Here is a 21,263-nt window from a genome sequence, read left to right as displayed (position 1 = left end):
GTTCAAAGTTTCAAGTCCCACCAATTCTGTCCAGACGCTCTGTTTATCTCCACCAGCCCCAGATGGAGAAGCGAGTTCCTCAGAATCCGCCCGGCCTCGCGCTCTTCTCTTCGCTCCCGCGGAACTCCAGAACCGCCACGCCCCCCTCGCTCCACCCCTCATCCCGGGCAGAGCCGCGCCGTCACACGCGCGGCCCCGCCCTCTGCTCCCGCGTGACCCAACGTGCTGCGCGCGCACCCCGAGGCCCAGTCCGAGGCGGGCAAAGGTAGAGGGGCCGGTCTGGGATTCGACAGTTTGGGACAGGGCGGGGTGTGGCTACCCCGCTGGGCGGACAGCCCCGCCCCCGCCGGTCTCTGCTACCGCGCGCCAAAATCAAATGCAGAGACCGACCGGCCCAACAGCCTACGGCTAGCGGCAGTTCTGCCTGGAGCACCAGCCGCGCTCGGCGGGCGCGCAAGCCCTAGCGCGTGCACCGGTGGCCACCTCCCGGCCCTCTCTGCAGATGCGCTCGGGGTTGCCACAAGACGAGGAATGGCCACCCCACCCAAGAGAAGCTGCCCATCTCCCTCCACCAGCTCTGAGGAGACCCGCATCAAGAAAATTTCCATCGAAGGGAATATTGGTAAGGAGCCAGGAAAATGCTGGTCCCAAAGCAGGGGCCGTCGCGGCGGCGGCGGCTGAAGCGCCCCTTCGCTGCATCTCTGCTGCTCCTCGGTGGGGGCTGCCCCCCAGCCCGGCCGTGTGGACGCGGACACGTCCTCGGCCTCGAATTCCCTTCCTGCCTAGCACATCCTTCCCAGCCCTCAGCTTCTCCTCGGGGCTCCGAGGGTGGCGGCGGCTCCCGCGTACAGAGGCCTGCTGGCTTTGGGAGGTGGCGCGCTCTGGGCCGGTTTCATTTTCTTTGTTGGGACCGCGCGATGGGGAGGGATATTCTAGAGATGTAATTTACACACATTAAATTGTCTCTTTTAACGTAAACACTTCTATTAGGTTTGACAACGTTGTTTTACTACCGCCACCATGAAAATTCAGAACATTTCCATCACCTCAAAAAGCTCCCTCGTGTTCCTTTGTAGTGAGCCCCCTCTCCATTGCTATCCCCTGATGATTTCTGTCCTGTTAGTTTTGCCTTTTCCAGAATATCGTATAAACGGAATCATAGTGTAGTATTTTGTGTCTTGCTTCTTTAATTTAACGTAATTTTAGATGTTTTCATGTTGCTTGTATCTGTATGTTCTTTTTTTATTGCTGAGTAGTATTCCATTGCATGTCATAGCAGTTTATCTCTTCCCAGTTGTGGACTTTTGGATTGTTTCCAGTTTTTAGTAATTATGAATAAAACTGCTAAACATATAGGTACAAGGCAAGCATTGTTTCAATATCTTCACAGCATGGAGTTCTTCACTTCCTACCCTAGGCCCAAATAAACACTGGGTTATGACTCAATGACTACTACTGTTTCTTTTCTTAACCCAGATGGGGAGACTATACCATGCATGTGGTTTTGTAAGACAGGTGAACTTCGGGTTCTTCTGTATTTCCAAGTACAGGAAACCTATATGCTTGACACTTCCTGTTTTGATAGAATTTTTTGACTCCCAAGTTGGGTATTGGCCATTCATGCATACAGCAAATCTTTTTAAATTATTACCACATTCAAAGCATATATATTTCTTTAAAAAGGCAAATCAGGCAGATGCTTTAGCAGCACAAGGAATAGAAAACAGCTGAACACAATGAGGGCATCATGTTTCATTGCTCCAGTGTTAAGGCACCTGTGGAAAGATCCATATAATAGACTCTCATTTCCTCTTGACATGGTAAGTTATTTGAAGGTGAATGTTTACCAGTATTGTTTCTCATAATTACTTACTATATAAAGAAGACCATATATAAAGACAGGAGGAACTAATTGGACAAAACCATTTTGAGTGAACAACCCCTCAGATCAATACCTCAATGAATGAATTCCCTTCTCTTAAGTCCAGTTAAGCAACATGTATCTAGACATTTACTTCTCCCCAAGCATCTTTGATCTTCCCAGCACCTGAAAAAATTTCCTAACATGTCACCCCCATCTCCAGTTTCTCCTAACTACTTTCAGAGCAGTCTTTCCACGTACACATATAATTGTGTTGTCCTGCTTTAAACTTTTTCTATGACTCCCCGGTTACCTTCACTGGAAGGAGCTTCAAACTGATGGTCTGCCTTTGCACAATGCTTGCCTGTATTTCTGTAGGAGCTACTCATAAATGTTCCTTACCACTTGTCTTTCCTGACCCTGAGGCCTTGTCGGTTGCTGTTTATTATTGCTCTTGCTCTGCCTTTCATGTCCCTTCCACCTTATTTGCCATACCTAAATAAGCTGTAAATGTACAAAATGCTAATCTGTGTATAGAAGACTTTGTGCGTCTTCTATTCCTAGAATTTGAGTTTTAGCTGGTCGTGTAACTCATCTCCTTATGTTCTCTGTTACTAAAATACTCCCTTGTTTTAGATTTATGGAGGGCTTACCTTATTAATATACTTGTTTCTTAATAGTCTGTACATAATGATTTTTGGCATCATGTCTGCTCGGCTTTAGTAATTGTGTTAGTTCCCATAACATTCTAAAGTAATAATATAGATGTCATTGGTTCTTGTTTCTTTGCTTTCATAGAATATTAATTTGTTAATTAGCTTATTTTCCCCTTTAATTCCCAAAAAGTTAAAGGACTAGATATTAGTCTGATTGCAAACAGCAGGTTAACTGTTACTACACTGCTCGAACTAAAGAGTTATTTTAAAGAGTAACTTATTTCAGAAGATTTCAGACTGTGAGGACATGAACTTTTTCTACCTTTTTCCGTTTGTGGGTAGTGTCAGAAGAAAGCTGAATGCTGTAGCCTTAAGTGCTTTCACACCGTAGCATTATGATGCATAGTTGGTAAAGGTGTCCTTTAGTCCGTTTTCTGAATATCATGTTTTCCTTTCCTTTCTCCATCTAGCTCAGTGAGTATCTGGTGATCATTTCATATGCTTCCACTACATTCTTTTAAATGCCTTAAAGTCCCTACGCCTGCTTTTTTCACACAGTATCTGCAGATTCCAGTATTTTTCCCATGATTAAATCTAATGGTCATCTAGTTTATCCTTAAAAGTTTGTCTCTTATCCTGTGGTGATAATGTGACTTGTATTTTGCCTCTCAACTGTTCTCTCTGTGTTACCTTTTTATTGAGCCCCCTCTTTTTTTTCTTTGCATGTGATCCTTTAAAGTTCTTGCAGTTTTTTATTTTTCTGTTGCTTTATATAATGTCTTAGTTCTTCAAGTCAAAATTAAGTTCTTTTTGCCTTTGAATCTAATTTATAAGGAAGAGAAGGCTTTGCTTGTAAGCTTATCAAAGTTGCTTTTTTAAATGTTTTTTTGTGTGTGTGTATTCATTTATATATAGAGAGAGAGAGAGAAGGAGGAGGAGGGGAAAGGAGAGTGAGAAAGAGATTGAGAGAGGAGACACGTTATGTTCACCAGAGATGTCTAATATAACCATGTTTGGCAACTTCAGATAGGAAGGGTGTGTCAGTCATTAGAAGTTGCTATACCCAGTTAAATTCTAGATTAAGACCTTCCATACTATTAAATGGAATGTATGTCCAGGTAGTTTTTAAATAGTGAATATAGTATGTCCTGATTACACTTGAACTACCCCACCCCACCCCTTGTCCCCAGACATCTCAGAAACTAGTGAATGATCAGGGAGAATTAAGCACATAAAAATTCTTTTGTAAGGGTTAGATAGAGTGCATAGAACCATGAAAGTGAAGCAGAGAAAACATGACTGTTGTTTGTAGGAAGTGCTTTGCAAAAACTATAATTTCTGTTAGCCATAGTGCCTTATGATAATTAGTGTCATATAATAATAATCATACTATTTCCCATTCTAAAACTGTAGGCTTTGGATGTATTTTTATATTAATTTTATAGTTTACTTCGTTGTTTCTAAATTGGTTTTAGGTAGGAAAGACCTGAGCTGCTTTGTAAACTGAGAGAATAGAACGAATAGAGCGGAAAACTTTGAAAATGTAAGAGCATGGAATGACTATCAGTGTAGTGACAGTTTTCTTGTTTATCACAAACAGTTTCCTCTCACAAACAGTTTCCATGAGGAAACTATTCATCTCCACTGTATTACGAGGAAATAGGCTCAGAGAGATACAATGACTTACCCAAAATCACATACCTAATTAAATGGAAGAATAGCGTTAACTTCTCCCCCCAGTTATCTCTAATTGCTATTTAAGAAAAGTGAGTCTTGTGCTAGGATTTTTTTCTGTCTAAAAAATTGCCTAAAATTTCACCAGGTTTGAATTCCTTCTGTTCAGTGGCTTTGGTATACTGGAAACAAAAATAAACAAACGTGTGAGTAGGGACCCTTTTATTTTTCATTAAAAAATAAAAATGTTTAGGAAATTGAGTGTTTTTGTGTTTTGTATTATTTGCTGTTATTTTGTAAAAGCTGCTGACCATTTTGGCTTTTTATTTTTTTTTGATAAGTTTCCTTCTTCAATTTTACTTCTCACAACAGCTGCAGGGAAGTCAACATTTGTGAATATCCTTAAGCAAGTCTCTGAGGATTGGGAAGTGGTTCCTGAACCTGTTGCCAGATGGTGCAATGTTCAAAGTACTCAAGATGAATTTGAGGTATCAAAATAAAATTTAACTAAATAAAATGAAAATCTTTTGGTTTTTAAAGAGCAGTAATATTTCATCTCTTGGATTTTTTTGTTTGTTTCTCCTTTTCCATTAAAATGTTCAAATCTAGCTTCAGGTCTATATCTTCATCTGGACAATAATTACATGCATGTGTATATATGTAAACATTCATTGGAGCAAATTTGTCCAGTTCATTTGTCTATAGCTTGTTCATTTTATTGTCATATAGTATTCAGTTACATTCATATATCACTGTCCATTCCATACTCCTGACCAATTTTTGAGTGGTTTCTAGTTTAGTTTCTGTAAAAATAGCCTTGTTATGAACAGGAGTCTTTGTGCACACACGAAGGAGTTTCTCTAGGAATAAGAAGTAAAGTTACTGAGTGGTGGGTATGTGAATGATGCCTTTTTCCAAAGTGGTTTTATGAGTTTATGTTCCCTACAGTTTATTCAGGATTTCATTAGTCCACATTTTTGCCAATATTTAGTATTGTCCAGCTTCATAATTTTTTGTTATTGAGTGCTTTAATATCTTTTATGTTTTTAATTTATGTTTCCCTGATTGTTGATGAGATTGTGCTTCTTTGTTTAATTAATTAACTTGCTATTTGAATTTCTTTTATGAAGTCCCTCCCTGTTCAGGCCCTTTTGCCCACTTTCTTTTGAGTCATTTATCTTTCCCCACCTTGCTTTTTTACCTCCAAAGTATGTCTTGCTGTCTCTTTTACTGAACTGGCTTACTCAGGTTGCTTACCTTTAGAAATGGGAGAAGTGCCATAGTGGAGATCACAAAACTACGCATCAAAGTTAATGTGGTTTATTTATAGGCTATTCATTTATACTTTTGATACAATCTAATAAACTTATTTTCTGATTAGATGGGCTGTCAAGGGAGGGACTACATAGAAGCAGCCATGACAATAATCTGACATCAAAGGAAGACATAGAAAAACTGAAAAAGAGACAAAAACTAAAAAGTAATGCCAATTTGAACTCATTTAGTATAAGATCAAATTGCAACTTGACCAATTTGTGCTTGATATTTTTATGTGTAGAATGGAGGCTTGTACCCTATTGCTAACTTCTTTCATAAATACAACAGTGTTCATGAACTTGTCTCCATTACTAAGACTAATTTTCAAAATGTTATGCTTACTAAGGTAGGAAAATAAAATACATGCTGGTGTCCTTTCCCTATAAAAACAACTACATAAAAGGTTTTGTTTTGTTAATAAGTTTCATTTAGCTGGAAAAATCCACTTAAACTTTTTTCCCTAAAGAGTGCTGAAAAAGTGGGAAGTCAGTTTACAATTAAATTAACAAAGGATCTTCATTGAAACTAATAAATTTATTCTTTAAGCAGTTTGGGAAGATAATATTTCAGTTCGTTATCTGCTTAGAGTATTTTCTAAACAGACCTATTGCTGACTATTAGCCTGTTGATATTTATGCTGCTTTGGTTAAATTTTTGGGACGATCACTTAATTACGAATTTTGTGGTATGTAATTTAAATTCTGCCTCAAAATACCATGTGTTTGTGTGGTTTTAGTTCTTAACTGAAATTTTGAGGTCAAGTTGTAATATTTACACTTCTGGGTTTTCCGCAGGAAAACCACCAACTTTACGCATGAGTTTTCAAGTATCATTTAGGGGTATTTATTTGGGCTAGGATTGAGAATAGGAATTAAGCAATTATACTTTATTCCTTGAAAGTTAGTATATAAGATTAAAGATATTACACAACTTTTTGGAAGCTTTATATAGCTTGACATTACAGAAAAGGCTGATGAAACATCCCTTGCCCACCATAGGGACCTATGAAGACCCCATTTCTTCCTTTTGTCTAAGACTATAGATAACTTTGATCCTACAATGCAGGTGGTGGTGAATAAACTGTCTTTTTGTTCTAAGAACAGTAATGTTCAAGATAGTCAGCTGTTAGAGCAGAACTGGGACTTAGTTTTCTGACAGACTGGGAAATGATCATTCCTAGTCCACAAGAGGACTTGCCTCTTGGAATGTTTGTTTACCTTCTGCTTCCTTAGGCTTTGAGTAAAAGAGGGCTCTTCTTTGCTAAAGCAATTGCAGTTGAACTAAAAAATTGGGATATGTGTTCCTGTAAATGGAGTTCTTATGTTTATGGGTTTGATTGGTCATGTGTAGATCCTTTTCAGGATTACTGTTGGGTCAGTCAAATTTAGAGACAGGGAATATTGGGAAATAAGAGTGACTTACCTCTCCCAGGGTATGTTGCAAATATGACCTCTTCCTTACAGACATAAAATGCTCTTTTCCTTCCTAAAATGGGGCTTAACTGTTTAAAAGGGGAAGCATACCTAATAATAAGAATGTAGGTGAAGTTCACTTAAATCTGGACAAAGTACTGTATTTAAATAATTAAATAGGCAAGGTAAAATCTAAGGTCTCTTCCACACTTACAAGACTCCTGAGATACCTAGGCATCTATTTACTAATTTCTCTCCAACCACAGCATCCACTAAAATAGTCTATATAGCCAATTTTGGATATCAGATTTTTTTATAGTCTGATTAAAGTAATTTGTTAGGGGATCTGACTTAATACATGGATTTTTTAAAAGAAGCTTAGTATTCTAAATCAACCTCTAATTTGTAAAATATACAGGATGTAATTTTGGGCATCATTTTACATTTTCCAGATCTCTTTAATGTCTGACTTAATGGCAAAAGCTGAATTCTTATATGTGCTTCTACATTTGAATAGTTGCAGTATCATATATCATACAGCCTCTTAAAAACTGGTATACATTCATGAGAGAATGAGAATGGAAAAAGGTACATTTATTAAGAAAGTAGTTTTTTTCCTTGCAGAATCCCTGAAAGGTTTTCAGGACTTCCCCTACCACCCTTTGAGAACCTCTGTTCAGGATAATATATTACTAAATCTGTAGAAATTAACGATTCAATAAAAAAAGCTCTGTAAAATTATTTTTTTTAATTGCATCTCAAAGATTAGTAATTCTTTTGTGTTACTGAGTCCAGTCTGTGTTAATATTTCCCCATTGTCTCAACTTTTTTTACAGTTTGCTGATATCAAGAATCAAATGAGATTCATAAGTTACATTTCACTGATACGTACTTTAAATTTAGGTCCATCGGTTCTTTTTTTTTGCAGTTTATTAGTTGGAGAAACTGGGCCATTTAGCTTTGCACAGGTTCCCTCCTTCTGGTTTGGGCTGAATGCATCTCTGATATAATTTACATGTTTCTCGATTCTCTGTATTTCCTATAAAGTTGTAGCTTGATATCTAGAGGTGTGATTAAATTTAGTTTCAATTCTTTTTTTGGCCAGACGTCTGTAGGTGGTGATGGCTATTTTCTTTCACATTCTATCAGAAGCATGTCTTTTGTGTTGTTAAAATCTACCTGTCTGTTCAGGTTTTGTCAGCCTAGTCCATGCATTATAAAATTCCCTGTCAGCTTTTCTCTAATGATTTTAGCATCTATTACTAATTGTTACCCTAATCCATTATATCATTAGGTGTTTTAAATTGTGATATTCCAATTCTTAAGCCTATTAGCTGGGATTTTTCAGTAAAGACCTTTTCCTTATCCACTATTTCATTAACCTGAGATAACTTTGTACAGAAAGGGTCAGAATAAAAGGTTCAATATTTTATCTACAAATTTCCAGAATAATTAATTGGTGCCTCAACAGTCTCCAAAGATGACTGGAGTTTGGTTTTTATGTTTCTGGTTTTCTTTAGTATTACAAATCCATTCATTATTCCTTTTGGGTGTTCAAAGTGTCCTGCCTTTTGACTGTTGGAAGCCCTTCATGTTGGCTCCCTTGCCCTTCACACAGCCTCAGTAGTCTTTCATAGTTGCCTTTTTTTCCTGAAACAAGATGTGCCAAGCTCATCTTGTGCATTTCCTTCCCCAGACCTGTAATCAGTTAAATGACCCTAGTTCCTTTCAGTTAGAGATCATAATTTAGGTGGCATTTATGTTTTTTTATATATATATATATGTGTCTTGTTTATTAAGGCATCATTGATATGCAATCTTATGAAGGTTTCACATGAACAACATTGTGGTCACTACATTCTCCCATATTATCAAGTCCCTCTCAAAACCTCATTGTAGTCATTGTCCATCAGTGTAGTAAGATGCTATAGAGTCACTAATTGTCTTCTCCATGCTATACTACCTTCCCTGTGACCCCCCTACATTATGTGTGCTAATCATAAGGTGGCATTTATGTTTATTCCTACAAGGTTGTCATTGTTTATAGGCTTTTTGGTGGACAAAGTTAGGAAAACTGTATTTTATAGAAAGAAAATCATGAGTTCTGGATGGTATTTCTAATTCAGATGTAAGATTATTTTAAAAGAGTTTTTACTTGTCTTTTTTATTTTACATTTTTATTTTCTCTTAACTAAAAATGCTGGGTCTAACAATATGATTATTAAATCAGAGAATTTGGTGCAAATCTGTTCTTTTAGAAGATTGGGGTCACAAACTCAAATTTTTTGTGACAAAATTGGGGTCATGTAACTGATTTGAAGCCTGGGGAAGGAAGGTAATGTGTAAGGTGAACTTGGCACATCCTATTGCAGGAAAAAAGGCAGCTATGAAAGACTACTGAGGTTGTGCAAAGGGCAAGGGAGTCAACATGAAGGGCTTCCACCAGTCAAAAGACAGGACACTTTCAACATCCAAAAGGAATAATGAATGGAAGGCAAAAATCCTTACCTTTGTAATACTAAAGATAACCTGAAAGGGCTTCCCATGGTCGAAAGATAGGACACTCTGGACATCCAAAATGAAGGCAAAAATCCTCAAGTTCATAAAGGTAATAATCTAAAGGGCCCTGATACCTAGAGGGGCCAGGTAGCTAAACAAATAAATTTGAGATGGTGTGAGAATCAACAGAAAATGGCAGAGTCATAAACTGGAGAACATATGTCTCACCTAATGGAAACATGGCCTTGGCTGATTTTTACCAAGGGGAAATACAGGCACAGTAACGGTTTTCCCACTTGAAAAAAGATTCAAATCCAGATATACTATGTGAAATTTAGCTTTTAGATATTGACAAATTCAAAATTTTTAAAAGACCTGTTTAGGCCAAGCAACTAATTTCTACCATAGGCTGTTAGTTTGTGACTTGTGGAAAAGATCTAAGTAACTGCTGGTTAAGTTAGCTTTCCAAATTCTTCCAGACCTCAGGTAATCTGAAAAATACGTGGGAACGAACAGCAGGAAGAGTAGTTAATTATCTTGCTTTTGCTAATCATGATGCATTTATTTATCTAACTTCTCTTTTTGAGCTTTTTAAAATATTAAAGTAGCCGTATTGATGATTATCTCTGCTTTTTATTTGTTTTTCAAATTCAAAATAGGAACTGACAACATCTCAGAAAAGTGGAGGGAATGTTCTTCAGATGATGTATGAAAAACCTGAACGATGGTCTTTTACCTTCCAGTCCTATGCCTGCCTCAGTCGAATACGAGCTCAGCTTGCCTCTCTCAATGGCAAGCTCAAAGATGCAGAGAAACCTGTATTATTTTTTGAACGATCTGTGTATAGTGACAGGTATATACAAATGACTTGTAGTACTTGTCAGTTTGGAATCTTGGCTTACAACTGGACCTTTTTTTTTTTTTTCTGTTTCCTGGGAATCAGTAAGAGAGACTGACTTGAGGATTTGAGATAGAAATATGACATTTAGTTCTTTCAACAGTTTGGTACAGTGGCATTGGGGAAGTTGTAGTATTTGTAACTGCCAAATGCCCTGGAAACTGTAGGGAATGTGGTGGCCATCACATTCAAATTTACAGAGTTTTTTTTCCTCTCTTAAAATTCTCATCTGCTCTAGTTAAATCTGTGTCTGTAACATTCTTTACTTAACACCTGGAACAGAGATCAAAAATTAACCCTGCAAATGCTTTTAATCTCTTGAGTTAGCTCAGAACAGAGGTTCTCAAACTTTTGGTCTCAGGACTCCTTTCAATTCTTAGTAATTACTGAGCCCAAAGAGCTTGTGTCTTATTGATACTTCTGTTACTGCAAATTAAGATTGAGAAACATAAAAAAAGTTAACTTATTTGAAATCAGTAATAAACCCATTACATACTAATATAAATAACATACTTGTGAAGGTTATATTTTTTAAAACAAATTATTAGTAGAGTAACATTGTTTTATGTTTCAGTGACTATCTTTAATGTCTGACTTAAGGGAAGACAGCTAGATTCTCATGCTTCTACATTCAGTCTGTGGTGATATCTTCTTTTGGTTGGAGTATAATACATAAAGTAATTTGTTCTCTCACAGAACCTCTGAAAGGGTCTTGGGGACTGTTAGGGGTTCTCTTATCACATTTTTGAGAACCACTGGCAAAGAACACGCTTCCTGTAGTTGGAAATACTCTGTTGTTTTTTATTGTGGTCCAAGGTACTACCTGCCATAGATTTTAGGAGGATGTACCTTGTACTATTTAGTAGATCTATTTTTTCTATATATTTGTGCTTTTTGGAAAGGATTTATGTGTTGATGTAGACTCTTTTTCAGGTACATTTTTGCATCAAATTTGTATGAATCTGACTGCATGAATGAAACAGAGTGGACAATTTATCAAGACTGGCATGACTGGATGAATAACCAGTTTGGCCAAATCCTTGAACTTGATGGAATTATTTATCTTCGAGCCACTCCAAAGGTAAGACACAATAAAAATTTGTTTGCTCCATTGAAAATTTAAAGTAATATTTAAAAATCAGTTCAGTGGTATGCAGTGGAAGGCAATATAGTTCTTTTTTTATTTAAGGCACTATTTTTATTTTTATTTATTTTTTTACATAATTTTTTATTATTAAGGTATTGATATACACTCTTGTGAAGGTTTCACATGAAAAACAATGTGGTTACTACATTCACCCATATTATTGAGTCACCCCCCCAATACACCATTGCAGTCACTGTCTACCAGTATACTAAGATGTCACAGAGTCACTACTTGTCTTCTCTGTGCTATACTCTCTTCCCCATGATCCCCCCCCCCACACCATGTGTACTAAACATAATACTCCTCAATCCCCTTCTCCCTCCCTCCCCAACCATCCTCTCTCACCCATCCCCTTTAGTAACCGCTACTCCCTTCTTGGAGTCTGTGAGTCAGTCTGCTGGTGTTTTGTTCCTTCAGTTTTGCTTTGTTGTTACATTCCACAAATGAGTGAAATCATTTGCTACTTGTCTTTGTCTTTCTCTGCCTGGCTTATTTCACTGAGCATAATACCCTCTAGCTCCATCCATATTGTTGCAAATGGTAGGATTTGTTTCTTTCTTATGGCTGAATAGTATTCCATTGCGTATATGTACCACATCTTCTTTATCCATTCATCTACTGATGGACACTTAGGTTGCTTCCATATCTTGGCTATTGTAAATAGTGCTGCAATAAACATAGGGGTGCATATGTCTTTTTGAATCTGAGAACTTGTATTCTTTGGGTAAATTCCTAGGAGTGAAATTTCTGGGTCAAATGGTGTTTCTATTTTTAGTTTTTTGAGGAACCTCCATATTGCTTTCCACAATGGTTGAACTAGTTACGTTCCTACCAGCAGTGTAGGAGGGTTCTCCTTTCTCTGCATCCTCGCCAGCATTTGTTGTTCTTAGTCTTTTTGATGCTGGCCATCCTAAGTGGTATGAGGTGATACCTCATTGTGGTTTTTAATTGCATTTCCCTGATAATTAATGATGTGGAGCATCTTTTCATGTGCCTGTTGGCCATCTGAATTTCTTCTTTGGAGAATTATCTGTTCTTATTTTTTGCCCATTTTTTATTCAGATTATTTGCTTTTTGGTTGTTGAGGCATTTGAGTTCTTTATATATTTTAGATGTTAACCCCTGGTTGGATATGTTGTTTACAAATATATTTTCCCATACTGTAGGGTGCCTTTTTGTTCTGCTGATGGTGTCCTTTGCTATACAGAAGCTTTTTAGCTTGATGCAGTCCCATGTGTTCATTTTTGCTTTTGTTTCCCTTGTTTGAGGAGGTCTGTTAAGGAAAAAGTTGCTCATGTTTATATTCAGGAGATTTTTGCTTATGTTGTCGTCTAAGAGTTTTATAGTTTCAGGCTTACATTCAGGCCTTTGATCCATTTTGAGTTTACTTTTATGTCTGGGGATAAACAATAATCCAGTTTCATCCTTTTGCATGTAGTTGTCCAGTTTTGCCAACACCAGTTGCTGAGGAGGCTGTCATTTCCCCATTGTATGTCCAAGCCTCCTTTATTGTATATTAATTGACCATGTATGCTTGAGTTTATATCTGGGCTCTCTAGTCTATTCCATTGGTTTATGGGTCTGTTCTTATGCCAGTACCAAATTGTCTTGATGACTGTGGCTTTGTAGTAGAGCTTGAAGCCGGGGAGCTTAATCCCCCCAGCTTTATTCCTTCTATGGATTGCTTTGCCTATTCGGGGTCTTTTATGGTTCCATATGAATTTTAGAACTATTTGCTTTAGTTTTTTGAAGAATGCTGTTGGTATTTTGAGAGGGATTATAGGCAGTTTATTTTAACTCCACTCTCCACCCTGTAGTACCTCACCTCTAAATTAGAAACTTGTAACAGTGTTGATAGAAGCATTCTGTTTTCTTAGCAAACCAGAACTCCACATTTGGCAAGTTGCTCTTTCAGGTTCTTTATTCCTCAGTTCTATTTTTCAGTATTGCTCCTTGACCTTTGCAGAGTCTCTTACCTATCACAGCTAGATTAAGAAACTTGCTAGGAAGTTGCTCCAGCAACTCTAGAAGATAAGCTTCATGAGGTAGAACTTTTTAATTATTAAAGGTGGATCTTTTAATTATTTTTGAATTTCCATTTAGTGCCTATAACAGGGACTGGGTATATAAAAGGAACTCAGTAAATATTTGCTGAATGAATGGCAAAATTGGGGGAGGTCCATTTCAGGAAATCTTTTATGAGTGTTTGTGGCCTGGAATGGATGAGTAGGTGAATGGGTTGATGGTTGAGAAGAGACCTAGAGGACCCTTACCATTTTTAGTTGCTTGCAAATGTGCTTTTCATGACAGGTTGTAACATAGCTATTCTTGTTTACATATGAAATTGTATAGGAAGAAATGCAGGAAGGTACTTTCAAGTAGATACTTTCATTAAACTAACCTAAATAAGAGCTTACATTTATTAAGAAATTTCTGGTTTTGGTGCTTACATTCCCAAAGTCACAAAGTAGGCTCTGATGAATATAAGTATCAGAACTTCTGCCCTGAAAGAATATTATATTGCTATTGAAGCTGAATTTTCAAAGAAACTAGGTTTCTAGATTCCAAGGGATGATTTTTTTTTCCTCTTCTTACATCAAGTAAGCCAGAATTTAACAATGTAATTTTGAAATTCACTTTAATTTTTGAAAATGATTTTTTGTTTTTATTATGCAAATAGTAAATGCAAATATAGAAGAACATAAAGAACACTAATAAATAATTTCTTGTTGCCAGAAATATTCATAGTATCTTAAAAATTCTAACACAAAACATTACTTCAGTGTTGTTTATGTCTCTTGATTAGAGAATAATTATTTGTTGAGAGGATTTATAATAGACTTTGAAGCATATTTTGTATGCTGAACTTTTTTTTTTTTTTACCCAACTTATATACTAATCTTCAGGTATGGATGTCAAAACATTATAGACTTATTTTGACCTATTTATGAAAGTGCTGCTTGGTTTAGAGCCACCAAATGGTTGAAAAGCACAAGTGGAAAAATGAACTATTTCAATTTTGTAAAAGGAATAAATAGAGATTTTGGCTAGCATAACAAGAGACGCTACAGAAGAAAAATTTAATGGAAGCAGACAGGAATAATTATTCCTTTCCTACCCCCACACCTTTTCTTATGGCTTGCTTTTAGAAATGCTTGAATAGAATATATTTACGGGGAAGAAATGAAGAACAAGGCATTCCTCTTGAATATTTAGAGAAGCTTCACTATAAGCATGAAAGCTGGCTCCTTCATAGGACACTGAAGTAAGACTTTATTTTTATTTTTTAGTCATTTTTACACCTTTATCAAATTTTAATCTAAAATATGTACAATCTTTCATTTTCGGCTATTTTTAATTATTAGTATTGTGAGATCTCCCAGAATTAGGTGTAGATTTTGCTTTTTTTTATTACAATGAAATCTATTTCCTTAAAGTTTTTATAGTTAATCTATATCAGTGGTATTGACAGCATAATATATGGGATTTCACATTAAGTGATTAAGTAGGAAATATATATGTTACATTATTCAGGTACTCTCTTTCAGAGAAAACTATCTTAAAGATAAAATACTTCAAATTTGTTTCTTAGATCAAAACTTGGGAGGTAACATAGACTTCTTTATTAGTCAGATCTTGATTCAAATTTAGTCTTACTTATTAGAGTGCAACCTTGGACAACTTCTGAGCCTCAGAGTGACCTCGCTGAGCTTTTTAGCTTCTCAGCTTTAAAAGGCAAACGTTCCTACTTTATGATATGTTTTTTATTTTTGAGGAGAATTACATGTCACAATGCTCACATTTTTTATATCTGAGATTTTTAGGTCTGTGTAGTAAATCTAGGTTCAGAAAGAAGGGGCAGACAGAATAACAAAAAATAATTGGCAAAATTTTGGTTTTCCAGTTATATGAGTGAGTTTCTAGTGCTTTTTTATTTCTTGCTTTTTCTAATTATTTTGTTCATGCCCACTTTTTCAACAGAACCAATTTTGATTATCTACAAGAAGTGCCTATCTTAATACTGGATGTTAATGAAGACTTTAAAGACAAATATGAGAGTCTGATTGAAAAGGTAGACTGAGACAAAGTTTATAATTAATGTTTGTTTTGTCTTGTCTAAAAAAGTGTTTCTAACTTGTGAGAAAACAATATTCTAATAGGAAAGACTACATAAAGTTACATTAAGAGAATTAAAAGCTTTAGAGGGATTTAGACTGTTTAGATTCTAATCCTAACTTCAAATTCTAGCTTTTTGGCCTTAGCTAAAATAAGGAACTTCTTTATCCTTTAGTTCCTTTATCTGTAATGTAGGGATAATTACATTAACAGAAGTTCTTGCTCACCCCCTTCTCAGCTTTGTCTCATTTTCTTTCTCTCTTCCTTATGCCACCAATCTTTAGATATTTTAATAATAAACTACTTGTGAAATTAATCTTTTTTCAATTAGATTCATTATGGAGAATATTTGAAATTTTAAGGTGTGGACCTCATCCATTTTTATATTAGCTGAAGTGTTGAGATTAAAGGATTTTTAGTTTTGAGGTTTTTGTGGGTCTTTGTCAGTGATGAATTGGTATTGCCTGATCATTGTCTTAAACAGAGTTAATCTGTCCCCCAGATGTTTGAGAATTGATTATATTCTATTAAGTGAGTGATACCTGTATTGATAAAGGGACTGGGAGAACATCTATTGATCAACATGAGAGAGAATACTAATGAGAATCGCATAGAAATATACCTATATCCATGCTTAGTGACCTAAGATCTAAAGAAGAAGCCAAACTTATTTGGTTTGTTTGGTTTTGAGAGAAATTTGATTTTTCTTTCCTCCTGTCACAAAATGTCTGCTATTTACTATCATAGATACTTGACTTTCAAAGGGGGTAATATCTCAAGCATTTTGAAAATGTCAACACTTATAGATAACTACTGTAGCATATAGTTGTTTTTTTCATAATATAGAGCATAGCTGGAAATTCAGGTGACCTCTTCATACTATTAATGATGTTAAAAATATAGGATGGAATTCACTGAAGATACTATTAAAATAAATTGTCAGCCATTACGATACTAACAGCCAGTCATCTGAGTGAATCTGTAAAAAACACTTCTGTGATTTGACTAATAATCATCATTTTATTATTTATTTTTACTTTTATTAATAATGCACACAGTGGCTTTCTTTTTTAGGTATTTTTTACAAGGCAATGATCTTTCTATTCAGGAGAATTACAGTGTCATCTAGAACATGTAGAGAACAATCTTATTGCATTGAAATGTTGGCTAGGTTCATTCATTACTTATATGACCTTTCTTCATGCATTAACATTACTGACTAAACATGATTCAAATTTGTGCTTCAGAAAAATTATGTCTGATATATGCCTAGACTTTCAGAGTCGTTTAAAACCATTGCAGTTATTAAGATTATCAGTGCTAAAGCTGCAGACATAAGTGGTCCATAGTATTGTAAAGAGATTATAAAGTTAGCATAATGGCTATTATAGAACCGTATGAATCTTAGATATAAATTTAATAGCTGCTGTAATGATACTTGAGGCCATTCATCTTTTACTATTGAACTTATATTTATTTTGAAGGTAAATGGTATGGGTTTGTGATAAAGTTACTTATACAGTTGGAGTCTTCTACTGTTAACTACTGTTATGTGCTCTCAAATTAATTGAGGAATTATATTAATTTTTTTTTCCTCCTCAGGTCAAAGAATTTTTGAGCACTCGCTGATCTTGCTGAAGGCTACAGGCAGCCAAGTAATTCAAGATACTTCGGCTTTGTGTTATTTTTGTAGATCCCTCTTTATAAAGTCTCTAGAAAATCCAAGGTTTTAACCATTTTTGTCTCAAGGAAAACAAATTTTTTTTTGATGAATCCTATAGTGAAGTTTATGAGCAGTTTCTTTTTTGTTTAAAAAAATAAGTTTAATGATCTCTCAGTGGCTAAACTACATCATAAGGCACCCAGCCTCCTGTGTTCTTTCTACTCTGTTCTTTTCCTGAGCAGGTTGGCTCTGTTTCTTTTTAAATCTTCTCATCTCACTGGTGACCAGTTTAGTAACTGAAATTTTTAATATTACACAGCAAATGGAACGTATCCTATGTAAATTAGTGCACTTACTGAAAGTTGAAAGTGTAATTTAAGGAATCCCTAGAAAAAGGATTATAAAATTTCATTTTAAATACTTTCAATCAAGTGCCTCCCCTTTCACCTTAATTTATGTGGGAGATAAGTCCAAGTTTAGTATTTAATCACTCATTGATATTCATGAATGTATCTACAACACATTTACAGAGGAGCAGGGTAGACTTTATTCCCAATAACCTATCCTATAAGTCATTTAATCTTCTGCCTTGTTACATCTTTGGTATGGGTGAGACTTCATTCATCTTTTTGCATGGGGTTTTGGGGAATTAAAAAGGAAATATTTCTATACTCAAAAGATAACTGAAGGTTATTAGATGAGTATAAAGATTCAGTTTATATGGAGCTTAAATAACTCTCCCTTCTCAGACCATTCTTTTAAAATGGAATAATATTAAAATACTGGTTTTATTATGACTGTCATAATAATTATGACTGTTAAATCATTTGAGGTGGAAGTATAGTTTTCCCTAAAATGTTCCCATTTTTATAGGTGAAATGAAACAGTGAGGAGTAAGTTTTCTGTTTTATTTTTTGACCTGGCTTTGGGAATGAGTAGTCTGTCTTTACTTTCAGACCTGGTGAGAGGTCTGAAGAGAAACTGAACACAAGGTAGGTTATCTTCTTAGCAGTTTAGTCCTTTAGGCCCAGCTCTTATTTCCTGCCTCATCCTGTTTTCCCTGTTATCTGGATTAAAAGTCTCACATTTCTTCTTTGAGAAAGTCATGATCACTCTTCACTTCCTAGTTTGCTTTGCTTCTCTAGAGTTTATACCCTAAGTGTTTTTTTCTCCTCCTTTAAGAGAAGCTATTGATAAAAATGATCTTGCTTTATTTTATGTTAGATGTCTTAGAAGCATTATAAGTTTTTGTTGAATATATATAATGCTAAAGAAGACAAGGAGATAGAATCATTGTGATTTTTAAAAATCTTCCTGGGTTTATTTCAGATCTGTAGATAAAAGATTTTTTTCAAGTTTGTTTGGTTAAGGTATGCAGTGTTTTTTTCCTATGTATTTAACCTTTATACTTGACATTTTAGAAAAATTCTGTTTTTGAAAGGAGGGGGAAGAGTCACTTTGAAACTGTCATTTTCCTTTTTAAAATGTTGTCTTTTGTTTCTGGTTTCTTGATATTCAAATATGATAATTATTGGGTTAAATAGTCTAGAGTCACTGATATTTGAAAGGGAGACTGTTTCAAATCCTGTAATCACCATGACCATTGAAGGTATCTTGTGATATTGTGTGGGTCATTTTGTTTCTGTTTGATATAAGTGAATTTGTTTTCTAAATTAAATATTTGTTTAATAAATAAGTGTAAATTTCATTAACTACTGAAACCACTTATTGAAATTATTACATGTTTTTAGAATTAAAATTACACTTTTGAAAAACAATTTGAAAAGATGACAATGGTTTATATAAATTACATTCTATTTTAAGTGGAGACATAATTCAGAGATTATTTTTTTTACTAACCTTTAAAAGTGTTTAGCTTAGTAACTTTTAAAATCAGTAGAACTGAAGAGAAACTAAAAAAATTTATTATTTGTCATGACTCAAAATAAAAGCTGTACCACCATCGGGTGGGTACAAGAGTATTAATCCCAGTGATCTACATTATTTCTTAGATCCTATTTCTCCTATTAGATCATCTTTCATCTTAGTATATGTACTGCTTTTTATAGTTTACTCTTCTGAGAAGTTAATTAATTAAACAAGACTTATTCCCTCATTCAGAATTTTCTTCTACACCTGAAACTTAGAGTCTTATATACTGAATCCCATAGAAATTAGGTCTGTCATATTTTAAAGGAAAAGGAGTCCCAAAGTGTATTTTACATAGAATTGTTAAGTCTCATTGTCTCCAGAAAAATGCTTGATAGGTTGCTTAAAGTGTTTAAATACTGGTAAACAATAGCTTCCTTCATTTGACAAATATTTTCTGTCCTTTTTAAAAATTTCAATTTTGAAATCATTTTAAATTCACACAAAGTTACAAACTTATCAGAGTTCCTATGTACAGGAATAACGATAAAGATAACCCAGTATTAACATTTTAATTAATCAGAGCGATTTTTTCAAGAGTAGGAAATTGACTGGTGCATTACTCTTAACTAAACTACAGACTTTATTTGGATTTTACCAGTCCTTTTAAATTTAAGACTATTTTTTAGAGCATTTTTAGGTTCACAACAAAATTGATTACCAAAATTTGCTTTATCACAGCAAAAAAGTTACCATGTATTTTCTGCCCCTACACTTGCACAGCCTCCCTTACCATCTACATACCCCACCAAAGTAATAGCATTTGTTGTCAGTGAACCTACATTGACACATTATCATTCAAAGTGCATAGTTTACATTAAGAATTACTCAGTATTGTACATTCTGTGGGTTTTGACAAATGAATAATGATGTGTATCCACCATTGGATATGATCCAATGTAGTATCATATGAAGTAATTTCATTACCCAATACCCTAAAAATCTACGCTCTTTTTAATCCCTCCACCCCCACCTCTACAACTACTAATTTTTTTGTCTCCATAGTTTTGCCTTTTCCAGAATGTAATATAGAGTCATTCAATATGTAGTCTTTTCAGATTGTCTCTTTCACTTAGTAATTTGCACTTAGTCTTCTCTGTGCTTTTTCATAGCTTGATAACTCCTTTTAAGCACTGAATAATACTCCATTGCCTGGATGTACCACAGTTGATCCACTCATCTACTGAAGGACATTTTGGTTACATCCAAGTTTTGGCAATGATGAAAAAAGCTGATGTGGACATCTGTGTGCAGATTTTTGTGTGGACAAAAGATTTCAATTCATTTGGGTAAATACCAAGGATTACAATTGCTGGATCATAGGGTTTGATCCATATGTTTGGGTTTTTAACAAACTGCCAAACTTTCTCAAAATGGTTGTGCCATTTTGCCTTCCTTCCAGAAATGAATGAGAATTCCTGTTCTATATCCTTGTTGTAATTTGGTGGTGGTAGTGGTTTGGATTTTGCCCATTCGGTAGGTTTGTGTTTGTATCTCGTTTTAACTTGCAACTCTGTAATGACATAATGATGTTAACTTTTCTTATGTTTCCTTTCCATCTGTATCTTTTTTAGTGAAATATTTGTTAAGGTTTTTTGTCCATGTTTAATTTGGTTCACTTTTTAAATTGAGGAGTTCTTTATATTTTAGATAAGTCTTTAATTAAATATCTTTTGTAAATATTTTTTTCCAGTCTGTGGTTTATCATTTTATCTTGACACTGTCCTTTGCAGAGCAGAAGTTTTTAGTTCTAATAAAATCCAGCCTATCAATTATTTCTTTCATGGTTCATGCCTTGCATTGTCTAAAAAGTTATCACCATAACTAAGGTCATCTACGTTTTTCTCCTGTGTTATCCTCTAGGAGTTTTATGAGTATCCATTTTACATTTAAGTCTATGATCCATTTTGAGTAAATTTTTGTTACGGGTACAAGGTCTGGTCTAGATTTTTTAAATTTTTTTGAATGTCCAGTTCCAACACCATTTGTTAAAAGGCTGTTATTTCATTGTATTACCTTGCTCCTTTGTTGAAGATCAGTTGACTATATTTATGTGGGTCTAGGCTCTATTCTGTTCCATTGGTCTATTTG

The 21,263-nt window shown here is 35.1% G+C and overlaps 1 protein-coding gene across 1 annotated transcript; it reads left to right on the top strand.

Annotated features, from left to right (window-relative positions):
- Positions 1–253: 253 nt before the first annotated feature.
- Positions 254–20,947, top strand: DCK (deoxycytidine kinase). Its single transcript, XM_017655637.3, has 7 exons — positions 254–622; positions 4,564–4,679; positions 10,079–10,272; positions 11,251–11,398; positions 14,614–14,729; positions 15,446–15,536; positions 17,183–20,947. The coding sequence occupies exons 1-7, from the start codon at positions 532–534 to the stop codon at positions 17,207–17,209; spliced, it is 783 nt and encodes a 260-aa protein (XP_017511126.1). The 5' UTR covers positions 254–531; the 3' UTR covers positions 17,210–20,947.
- Positions 20,948–21,263: the final 316 nt, after the last annotated feature.

Source organism: Manis javanica, chromosome 5 (genome assembly GCF_040802235.1).
Source record: "Manis javanica isolate MJ-LG chromosome 5, MJ_LKY, whole genome shotgun sequence".
In the NCBI taxonomy this organism is placed as follows: Eukaryota; Metazoa; Chordata; class Mammalia; order Pholidota; family Manidae; genus Manis; species Manis javanica.
This window is presented reverse-complemented; position numbering and strand designations above follow the sequence as displayed.

What these genes read in the sequence shown, in the direction of transcription:
- DCK (XM_017655637.3), top strand. Translation starts at nt 532, where the DNA reads ATGGCCACCCCACCCAAGAGAAGCTGCCCATCTCCCTCCACCAGCTCT. An exon ending in CGATCTGTGTATAGTGACAG is followed by an intron (nt 10,273 to 11,250) that starts GTATATACAAAT and finishes ACTCTTTTTCAG; the next exon opens with GTACATTTTTGCATCAAATT. An exon ending in ATCTTCGAGCCACTCCAAAG is followed by an intron (nt 11,399 to 14,613) that starts GTAAGACACAAT and finishes GCTTGCTTTTAG; the next exon opens with AAATGCTTGAATAGAATATA.